This window comes from Saccostrea cucullata, unplaced genomic scaffold, assembly GCF_032062105.1.
Source record: "Saccostrea cucullata isolate Sc308-1 unplaced genomic scaffold, CSIRO_AGI_Scuc_v1 ctg5206, whole genome shotgun sequence".
In the NCBI taxonomy this organism is placed as follows: Eukaryota; Metazoa; Mollusca; class Bivalvia; order Ostreida; family Ostreidae; genus Saccostrea; species Saccostrea cuccullata.
The window spans coordinates 29,324-41,146 of record NW_026930203.1 but is presented as its reverse complement, the minus strand read 5'-3'; the positions used below and the strand labels follow the sequence as shown (position 1 = coordinate 41,146).

The 11,823-nt window shown below is 34.5% G+C and overlaps 1 protein-coding gene across 1 annotated transcript; it reads left to right on the top strand.

The window, feature by feature from the left end:
• Positions 1-6,140: 6,140 nt before the first annotated feature.
• On the top strand, positions 6,141-11,599 carry LOC134283248 (microfibril-associated glycoprotein 4-like). The gene is made up of 5 exons (XM_062765693.1): positions 6,141-6,426; positions 6,551-6,717; positions 7,048-7,144; positions 9,406-9,573; positions 11,367-11,599. The coding sequence occupies exons 1-5, from the start codon at positions 6,141-6,143 to the stop codon at positions 11,597-11,599; spliced, it is 951 nt and encodes a 316-aa protein (XP_062621677.1).
• Positions 11,600-11,823: the final 224 nt, after the last annotated feature.

Below are 11,823 nucleotides of genomic sequence, written 5' to 3'. Positions count from 1 at the left end.
ATGCTTTCGGTTGCAATTAACGTGTTTTAATTTTTAATTTGAGTGATTAAGCTAATGTGTTGTAAATTGAACGTGACATAAACATTCCTTCAGTTTTAATTCTTCTACGTAGTACTCCAGTAAATCGTTGATCCAATTCATCAGTCAGTATGGCCTCTGATCACTGCCTTGTATAGAGGATCCTGTCGCCTATGCTCTTAATTTGTATTGTTTAACAGGATTCGATAATTATCCCTGGTCGTTATATCTACAGTTCATTTCCTTTTCTCTGTAAATTTACAAAGAACAGACAATTGGCTAAATTATAAATGGGAAAATGATCGATAGTGTGTAACAAAGAATTCAGTTTTTTTGTCATTCAAATCTCCTTCAGTCCATAAAGATTAATATTATTCTTTTTAGGTCACCTGAGTAAACTCAGGTGACCTATTGCTATCCGTTTTCGTCCGTCGTCGTGTGTCGTGTGGCGTGTGGCGTGTGTCGTGCGTTAACATTTGAACATTTTCAGCTTCTTCTCTGCAACCACTGCACCAATTTCAACCAAATTTGGCACAAAGCATCTATGGGTGAAGGGGAACAAAAATTGTGAATTTCATGGTCCCTGCCCCCCTGGGGCCTGAGGGGTGGGGCCAAAACCACTAAAATTAATGCAATCTTTAAAAATCTTCTTCTTTACTCCTGGACATCAAGCAGTCAAACTGTTTGCATGATTGTAATCAGGATTGAGTCCTCTACCAAAATTGTGAAATTCATGGCCCTGGGGTCAGGGGTTCTAGTGCTAGGGCGGGGCTAAATAAGTATGTAGTGAAAATGCATTATTTCTTTGAAAATCTTCTTCTCTGCTCCTGAGTATTAAATAAACAAACTAAGTACATAGTTATGATGAGTAAGAGTGCCTCTACCAAATTTGTGAATTTTATGGCCCCAGGGTCAGGGGTTCTGGTGTTAGGGTGGGGCTCTATTGATTATATAGTAAAAATACATGATTTCTTTGAAAATCTTCTTCTCTGCCCCTGGGTATCAAATAAACCAAGTTAGTAAAAAGTTATGATGAGCAAGAGTGCCTCTACCAAAATTGTGAATTTTATGGCCCCAGGGTCAAGGGTTCTGGTGTTGGGGGGGGGGGTCTATAGATTATATAGTGGAATTACATGAATTCTTTGAAAATCTTCTTCTCTGCTTCTAGGTATTAAACAAACTAACTAAGTGCAAAGTTATGATGAGAATGAGTGCCTCTACCAAAATTGTGAATTTTATGGCCCCAGGGTCAAGGGTTCTGGTGTTGGGGGGGGGGGGCTCTATTGATTATATTGTGAAATAACATGAATTCTTTGAAAATCTTTTTCGCTGCTCCTAGGTATTAAATAAACTAACTAAGTGCATAGTTATGATGAGCAAGAGTGCCTCTACAAAAATTGTGAATTTTATGGCCCCAGGGTCAAGGGTTCTGGTGTTGGGGGGGGGGGGGGGGGGCTCTATTGATTATATAGTGAAATTACATGAATTCTTTGAAAATCTTCTTCTCAACTCCTAGGTATCAAATAAACTAACTAAGTACATAATGATGATAAGCAAGTGTTCCTCAACTAAGATTGTGAATTTTATGGCCCCAGGGTCAAGGGTTCTGGTTTGGGGGGGCTCTATTGATTATATATTGAAAATATGTGAATTCCTTGAAAATCTTCTTCTCTGCTCCTAGGTATTATATAAACTAACTAAGTGCATAGTTATGATGAGCAAGTGTGCCTCAACCAAAATTGTGAATTTAATGGCCCTATCATCAAGGGTTCTGGTGTTGGGGGAGGGGGGCTCTACTGATTATATAGTGAAATTACATGAATTCTTTGAAAATCTTCTCTGCTCCTAGGTATTAAATAAACCAACTAAATGCAAAGTTATGATGAGCAAGAGTGCCTCTACAAAAATTGTGAATTTTATGACCCCCGGGTCAGGGGTTCTGGTGTTAGGGCGGGGCTCTATTGATTATAAAATGAAAATACATTAAATCTTTGAAAATTTTCTTCTCTGTCTCTGGGTATGAAGTAGATGAACTACCTATATAGTTATGATGAGCAAGGGCCCTAATCTTGCAGAATTGTGAATTTCAAGGCCCCAGGGTCAGGGGTGGGGGGCTCTACTTAATATATATTGGAAATGAATTAACTGTTTGAAATCTGGTCTTTTGAATTTATAAAACATTTATTTACTTTTTGATAGGCAATTTTAAGGGTGCCTTTTAAATTTGTGCAACCTAGGTTCATGGGTTTATGTCAGAGTGTTAAGGGCAATACTGATTATTGATGAATATTACTGATTAGTTGGAGTGCATTTTTGTTCCCCTACCCTGCATATGGGTATTCAGTAACCAAGCTAAGCGACTGCTAAGTTTATTGTTATGATGATCAATGGTGCTCTTTCAAAATTGTGAATGCCATATAGCATCTGGCTTAAAACATGTTATTGAATCAAATTCAATACACTGTAACTGGAATGTTGTTGCATAATGCTCAGGTGACCTATAAGGCCCGTGGGCCTCTTGTTTAAAAATCAGCGTCTTTTAAGGTCGCAGTGAGTGCTCATGGACCAAGGTTAAAAAGTAATAAAAGTAAAGTACCTGAATTGAAATGTTTTTCCCCATATAAAACAAGTCAATGTATAATATAAATTATATGCATCATGAAAAAGGAGGGTAAAATCATTTTGGAATATATCAAATATCGATTACAATATAAACAATGAAAATACTAAATAATAACCCCAGGAAAAATATGTAAAAATGACAGTCAACGCGACGTTGGCCATCCAAAAGGACCAACGTCCAATCATAGAGTGGGTTTGAATACGGTTGAAGGAAGTCAAAATAATTTTAAAAACATTTAATAATTATTGGAATTTATTTTGAAATGATGTTTGAAAAATCGAAGAAACTACAAGAAGTGAAAACAGATATTATTAAAGAAAATTGATAGGTCTATCAATGTTTTTGTAATAAATTTAGCGATACGTGGGACAGGGCTGTGCTTTCTATGTATTTGAACTTTCTCTAGATTAAGTGTGTAAATTAACGTGTTTTGTATATTTAGTTTTCAATACTCTATTCAATATATTATATGCATAGACATTATTGCTAGAACTTGGCAATGTGTGACAAAAGACATTGTAGAGGATATGTTAAAATTCAAAATGCACATGTTTGACGCACACGCCTTTTGGATTGCTTTAAACAAAATTGGTGTATAAAATATAAAGGTATTTAACTCATATCATAAGGTACTAACTTTCGACAATAAAATACTTTTAAATCAAAAGATTTTTAACCTTGTTGTAAATCGACAGATCTTACACCTTTTTTTCTATCCATAACTTTACACATTTAAACAGCCTACATAACTTCCAAAGTACATCCCGAAATTCCGTATACTCTTGCATATCATAACCACGTCCTTAATTAGTTTATTTAATAGGAGTAGAGAAGATTTTCAAAAAACAAATGTATTTTCACCGAAATAGGATGTGAACTTTGGGCATTGTTTCTTTTTTTTTCAACTAAATAAACAAAAAAATTCTATGACTGCCCCTTCTAAAACGATGCTACGTCAATGTGGATAACATCTAAATTTAAAATATCATTATTTTAAGAATCCGTTTATCATATAGAAAAAAGAGAATAGGAAATCTGTACCCTGACGGTAATGCATTTGAAATGGACAACAGGACTGATTGTTAATAATTATTTTTTTAATGTTCAATTTTAACATGTGTCTTTCTGAAATTTGTCATTAAAAGATTTTTTTTGGAAAAAAAAGAGATCGAAGGCAATCAATAATTTTCAATTCGCTCTGTCAATAAAAAAAATTTCTATATGAAAAGAATATGGACATAACGAACAGTATACATAACTTAAAGAAGTCCGAGCAATTTTAAAACGTTTTTTTTTTATTTCTTTTATAACAAGATATGTTTGTGAAACACTATGCTCCCGGGGGCAACAGATTTTGAAAACAAGCTATTTTTAGCATATAAGTCATTTGAAAGAAACTCATTAGTGGAGTATGCATACGAAATATGAAGTCTCTTACTTTCACGTTTTAAAAGTTATGGCAAAGGTTTAAGTTTGAAGACAAAAAAGCTATTTTTAGCATATAGGTCATAGACAAGGTCATTGAAATTGGAATCATTGGAACTTAATTAGAATTGTAGGAATACCAAATAATAAGTATCTATCTTTAATGGTAAAAAAGACGGCAAATTAAAAACTTGTAGAAAAAAGCTAATTTTAGCAAATAGATCAAAGTCAAGATCACAGGGTTACAAGAGCTTCATTAGTGGAGTATGCATACCAAATAAAAAATCTCTATCTTTAATGGTTCAAAAGTTACGGCGAAGGTTAAAGTTTGCACACAGACAGGACAAAAGCAATATACGCCCCCAGATCTATCGATCCGGTCGCATAAAAAAACAATTTTAATGATTTCACTTAAGAACATCCTTATATTCTCTAGAACTGAGTTATGTTTTTTATTCATGATTATATTATGAATAATCTTACTTTATTAAAAAAAATTATGTGAGAAATAAACAAATAATTACTTAGAAAAATTGTCCAAATGTCAGAAAAAAAACCAAAATCAAGAAAAATACACACAATTTCTGTTGTTGATATGGGTGTCTTCATTGATAAAATGCTGTTCATATTTTTGTTCTAAGCATCATTTGCGAAATGGTGTTTGTTTATGTGAGATAGTCTTATATACAAGGCTTCATACTAGCTTGTGCTAGTGGGTTAACGTTTTGCTCGATCAATAGAGCGCTGGACAGGCAAATCAAGGGCCCCGATCCAATCCCTAGCAGAGAGACAAAAAAAAATCCTCCGTTACATTTGGCGCAAAAAATGGAAGCAAAGGGTTTCGCGGGTAAAAGTGATTGCCCAAGATTATTGCCCCTAGGGCGTCTGCACACCAAAAGAGATCAGGACATCTCATTCTCGGAAGGAGGACAATATAGTAGCGGTAGATACATGGCTTCCTTTCTAGTTTTGGCTCCAGGGTTAACCATTTAGCTCAATCGATAGAGCAATAGACTAAGTATCGTGTTCAATCCCCAGCAGAGGCAAATAAATGTCTTTGTTACAAAGGTTTAAATTATTGGACTAGTTCACTTATAAGAGAGAGGGGTAAATAAAGCAAGGATGAAAAATAAGAAATTGAAATAAACCAAAAAAAATCAATGTCGAGAATTAAATTAAAGAACAAATTTTGTTTAATTTTATGGAAGTATTTATTACCTTTTTTAAAAATAGAAACATTTTACCAAGGGCACTGCAAAGCGGAGCACCACCTCGCTCAAGGCAGAAATAGACATCGATCCCGATGCTAATTATGACCGTTTGCACAAAAATAAAGCTAATCAGTTTGAACAAAATTTATCTGGATAGCTGTCAGGCTTTAGTTTTGCACAATGGTAATTATTAACGTCTTTAACCTGCCTAAAACTCATGATGTCAGGTTACTATAAATTTATTTTAATATTTATTCGGGATCACATTAATATTGTGATTGTATGTTGTTTTCAGAGCTATGCTACCTATACCATGCATGCTATGCTCAAAATATCTATTGAGCTCAAAATTAATATTAAATTCAGTTTGCAATTAAAATTAAGTTGAAATAGATAAAAGAATTTTAATCTTTTAGAAAAAGCAAAATAATGTTATGTGCAACATATGTTAAAATTAAAGTAAAGATCTGCAAGTACATGAAACTTTACAAAACGATTGAATTAAAGTTAACAGATATGTATAATGAAAGAATTTCGCAAAGTGGGGATTTAAATGGCCTGTTAATACGTTTAGATAAGCGATTCTATAATTCTATCATGAATATTGAATACGTAGCAAATGAAACTAATCCTCCAAGAAATGTCCCATTTCGTTTGTTGTAAATTAAACGATCAATATTTTAAACGTACTTCGTCAGAATATTTCAAGAGTTTTAAAATAATATATGTTTTAGAACTGCAAAAAATATCAGTCTTCTAAAGTGACGCGGCTTAGTTTAGTTGACAGGTTTATCTAATCCTAAAAATACCAGTCTTTTAAAGTGATCCCTTAAGTTCAGTTGACACGTACATCTATTGATAAAATGAGAATTTTCTGCAATCTTTTCCTGATAGCAGTCTCACTACAAGCGGTGGCTGCATTGTCACGTCGGTATTTAGAAGATGTAAATTTTGAAGGAAAAAAGTCAGACGGTGGATCTCTAGTAGAATACAATGACTCCTCCCTGGCCTTCTGTTCTGCTATGTGTGACGTCACTTGTGGCTGCTTCGGGTTTAACTTGAGAGAAAAAAAGTGCCGAATTCACCATTCGTTTGACCAGTCTAACATAACACTAGCGGAAGCCGGGTGGAAACATTTCTTTCCAGAAGGTTAATACTGAGTTTTATTGTTAAAATTTTATCATTTTTTTTAATTTGCATTAATACCTGATGAAGTTTTTTGTAGTATTAAGTTTTTACGAAAAAAACTATTTATACATACACACTTTAACAGCTCTTCCGGTAGACAAAGTTAATGCAAGCTATCCTATGGACTGCCGGAATATATACGTTACTGGACACACACAGTCTGGTGTCTACAAAATTCATCCTTTTGAGAATGACAAGTCACGAGGTGTCAATGTGTTGTGTTATATGGAGAATTGTGGTAGATGGTGGACGGTAAGATCTCTCTCTCTCTCTCTTTCTCTCTACACACACACCAACAAGTTATAATACAGTTGATGAAACAAGAATATCCGCAGTCTCCTATTGTTAAATAGACTTCTGTGCTTGAATATAGTTCATTTTTTCCTTTACATTTTATTCAAATAATTTCAGAATGCTTTAGAAACAGTTTATAGGCATTTCTCTTGGAATATTTGATCACTTTTAAAATGTCTCCGAAACGTAACAAAACAAAAGAGATGCTTAAATGTAAACATTTGAAAAATTTCTTCCTGAAGTGATTTTTTGTCAGTTGTAATTCATATTTTTGTGTTTCCTGTGTAGGTGATCCAAAAACGTATCAGCGGATCTGTCAGTTTTATAAGAACATGGGTGGAATACCAAAATGGATTCGGGAATCTGGATGACTCCTTCTGGATTGGTATAAGTTTATTTCTTATTTGACTATATATCTTTACAAATGCAAATATTTCTCACAAAATGTTTTTTTTTTATGTGTTGTCATCAGTTCCGATAAAAATTAGATTTCAGTCAGCTTATGTATCCAAATTGACGCCTTTCATGTCATTAATATTAAGCTCACCTGAGCCAAAGGCTCATAAAATTTTCTCCATTGGCAGCTTTGGAAGACGTTTTTGAGTCGCTTTTCTGTTTCGGCATATCTGATTGGTTATATATTTAAACTTATTACAAATAACCAATCAGATAAGGCGAAACAGAAGTGTGAGTTCATAACCTCCTCCTAAGCTGTCAATGGAGAAAATTTTATGTATCGGATTAATAAATAGTCCGGTTATGGTATATCAAACGCTAATAGCGGGGTTTAGCGTAAGGACAGATGATACAAGCAATTTTTTTTCTTTGAAAAAGATATGACATCATGTCACATTTAGAAAAGTGGATGGTTCTTAGAATTTCTTCTCCAAAGAACTGGAAAATGAAATAGACTTGAAAAATATTAGTAATATTTCAATAACAAGAGGCCCAGGGGCCACATCGCTCACCTGAGCAATTGGCTAGAAAAAATCACATATCAGATCAGAACTGAAAGTTAACTGAGGGCGGGGAGGGGGGGGGGGCTTGAATTTTAACCCCCCAGGGGGTCATGATTAGAACAAACTAGAATCTATAATACCTGAGGATGATTCCCTATAAATATCACTAAGCATGGCTTTGAAGTACTTAAAAAGAAGGTTTTAAAAGGTTTCCCTATATATTCCTATTTAAAACTTTTATCGGCCATTTTGGCCTCACCCTACCCCCGGGGGGTCATGATTTGAACAAACTTGAATCTTCACTACCTGAAGATGATTTCACATGGGTTTCATCTTTCCTGTCTCAATGGTTCTTGAAAAGAAGATTTTTAAAGATTTTTCCTATGTCTTCCTATGTAAGCTTTGATCGGCCATTTTGGCCCCACCCTGAACCCGGGGGTCATGATTTGATCAAAATTGAATCTACACTACCTGGGGATGATTCCACATGAATTTCATCTTTCCTGGGCAATCCTGGCCCAGTGGTTCTTGAGAAGAAGATTTTTAAAGATTTTTCATATATATTTCTATGTAAAACTTCGATCGGCCATTTTGGCTTCTCCCTATCCGTAGGGGTCATGAGTTTAACAAACTTGAATCTACACTACCTGAAGATGATTCCATAAGAGTTTCATTTTTCCTGGCCCAGTGGTTCTTGAGAAGAAGATTTTTTAAAAATGCCATTAATTTTTCTCTAATTCATAATTATCTCCCCTTGGAAAAGGGTGTGGCCCTTCATTTGAACAAATGTGAATCCCCTTTACCCAAGGATACTTTGTAGCAAGTTTGGTTGAAATTGGCCGAGTGGTTCTTGAGAAGAAGATGAAAATGTGAAAAGTTTACAACCAGAACAACAACAACAACTACGACGACAACGACAGACAACGGACAAATTTTGATCAGAAAAGCTCACTTGAGCCTTTGGCTCAGGTGAGCTAACAAACAAATATAGACAAATCACATTCAGTAAAGGTTTACAGGTGAAAAAAAAATTCAGAATATGTTAACATGGTGCTGAAAGTGTAATATAAACTTAAGAAAAATATACCAAGCCAGGTAAATTTTAAGAGGAAGATCAAAATGACAAAATATTAGCAATATCACATAGGCTGATTTTTACCATTAAGCTTTCCCTAATAAAATTCATCTGACATGATATTAAATCCTTTTCTAAGAAAAAAATTGTTTTTGTCATCTGTACTTAAAGAGACTCCACGACGGAGGGCTTGCAAATTTATGATAATTAACACTGTTTTACCTTGGTAATCTTTCTAGAAGCAGGGGTCTTCCCGTTTGTTTACAACTCTTGTTTCTTACCTTGTGTATGTTTGTTAAACCGAATAAGGCCATTTTTTAAACGTGAGAAAAAGTACAATCTGCTTGCATTAAACGACATATAAGTGTGTTTGACGAGGAAATTATATATTTTTGAGATATTATACTCTCTTACATTTTTGTTCATTTTAAAAGGAGTGGGGGTGGGTAGGGGGGTTTAATTATCCACACTTCAGGTGCCTGTGGTAAAACAACAGATCCAAAGATACTCAGCATGTGGACTATGGGCCATTTGCATTAATCAGTTCTGGATAATATTTATTTTATTTTAATTTTTTTGTATGTCTTAAATATATTCAATTAAATGTTATAGGAAATGAGGTTATTCATCAACTTACATGGGGAAGGAACTGCGCTCTCTTCGTCTCTATCACTTTAAAAGATGGCAGTGTGTTATACCAATATTACGATCAGTTCTCAGTTTCTGATGAGTCGGACAACTACAGACTCTTTGTTGGAGGACCAACTGCCGGAACCTTGGGTAAGTGAGTGGGGGGAGCTGGTAAAAATTAAACAAACGGCGGGTGTAACAGGTCGGTAGGGGATGCTTACTACTCAATGGTAGGTGATCCCACCTCCGATGTTTTGTAGATCCGTGTTTGCTCTGCTCGTACATTTATTTTGTAATAATAAACTTTCATGTAAATTGTTGAAATCTAATTGGTCGAGAAATATTTGTTAAAAAAACACTATTACCCGCTGAATGATGACTTCACGCCCTTAAGCGTAACAACAGTCAACAGTGCTTGACGACGGGTGATATTCCAAAAAATAGCGACTGCGCAGAATTTATGCGCGCAAGGTTCACTGTTACATGTATTTGTATAAAACATTCCGTATTATATAATAAATATTGTATGTAGTTGAGTGTTTCAATGAAAATTAACACCCCTCGAAAACCATTGTCAACTTAGGCTGCGCCTCGCTGTTTTCTTTTGGTGAAAATTTTCACTGTTACACTCAACTACATGCAATATTTATTATATACGTAATTTTCCGGTAAAATTGTGGACAAAGCGCTTTTCTCGATAAATAATGGGCGCACTAAGCTGAAATATTATTTGGAAAAGTTTATTTGTCAAATTTATATGCATCGTAAGTTTTGGTAAAATCTAAACAAAAATAAAGATTTTTTTAAGCTTGAATGTGCACTGGGTACAGTCCTACGGCGCAAAGTAAAAAAAAAACAAAACAAGGTTTTATTAAAGAATACAAGAATATTCATTCAAATACAGGGTAAAAATTACGTCAATTCGTTTCCATAATAAATTTTATCGTCTTTTTGAAATATTCAAGGCATTTGGTTAAATTTGGACAGTTCCCGAGCATTCGAAATGAGAAAGTGATGAATACATCCCACGTAAAATGGCGCACCGGAGAGCAGTTCAGTTTGATTTAGATTTAGATGTTGTAATGACACCTTTAGAGACTTTAAATGAATATAACAGAAAGAAATTTTACAAAATCACCAGATCTTTAGTATTGAAATGAAATTGGATTTTTCTTAACGAATTCATTTTTGATTGAGTCCCCAAGTTGTACAAAACATACAGACAAACTGTTATTGTAATAGCAAAAGACGCTGTCATTTGCGACCCTCCAAATAGGATTGTCTATTCAGTTGAAAGATGGTGAGAATATTGTCCGTAACTTACTGAAAAAATCTTCAGTAGATCGCATATATGTGCCAGATTTGTTCCTGAACTGTTTATGGAGACTAAAGTATGTACATTCCTATATTGTAGAAGTACTCGTCCAACTTTATTTTTAGCAAAGATGAAACGTGTCGCTGATTTAGACACTTTGATGTTATCATCCGGGCGCCGTTTGGCGATACAACACGTAATATAAAACGTTATTATTTGTTTATTTATGCACATAACTCTTTGAAATTCGCTATGTATATTCATAAAATATGTTCTAAAGAGTAGTAAAAAACTCAGAACGTAGTGGTGATTATTTTTTACACTAGACAACTTGTCCACGTTTTTACCTGACAACCCTCGTATATATTGTTTTCTTGGCAATTGATCTTGCATTGATACTGTTCGTTATCTCCATATATTTCACATACTAAACGTTCTTATAGCCCTTTTAAAATTTAATACTGTGTCCTGTCTATGAAAGGAAAGGTTAAAGTATGCTCTGTGTTTAAATCTTACGTACATAGGAAAAATCTATGCACTTTATTAGAAATCTATGTACAGAGTGTATTTTTAGATTTAACTAAAGCTGTTCTCCTTAGTTGTTTTTTTTTTTTTTAAATATTTCTAGATGACGGTTTGACAGTGCTTTCAGGAATGTCCTTCAGTACGCCAGATAGAGACCTGGATATACATTTCCAAAACTGTGCAGATATGTATAAAGGGGGCTGGTGGTTTAGAAAATGTATGAAAAGTTTCCTTAACGGTCCCTGGTCTCCGGCATACTGGGCTAGCCCATGGAGGCCTGTAGTGATGGATGGAAATGACGTAACGGAGACTCTCATGATGATAAAACCACATTAATTTATTTTACTTTATTTTATATGACGTGTCTTTTATAACCAACGGTTACTGGGTGACATTGAATTTAAGGGGACTCTCATGATGACAAAATGATACAAAGTATTTTCTTGGACGTATATGAAGTGTATTTTATAACCAACGGGTACTGGTGACATTGAGTAAAAGGGAACTCTCATGATGATAAAACCGCACCAAGTATTTTACTGGACGTAGGCCTATATGAC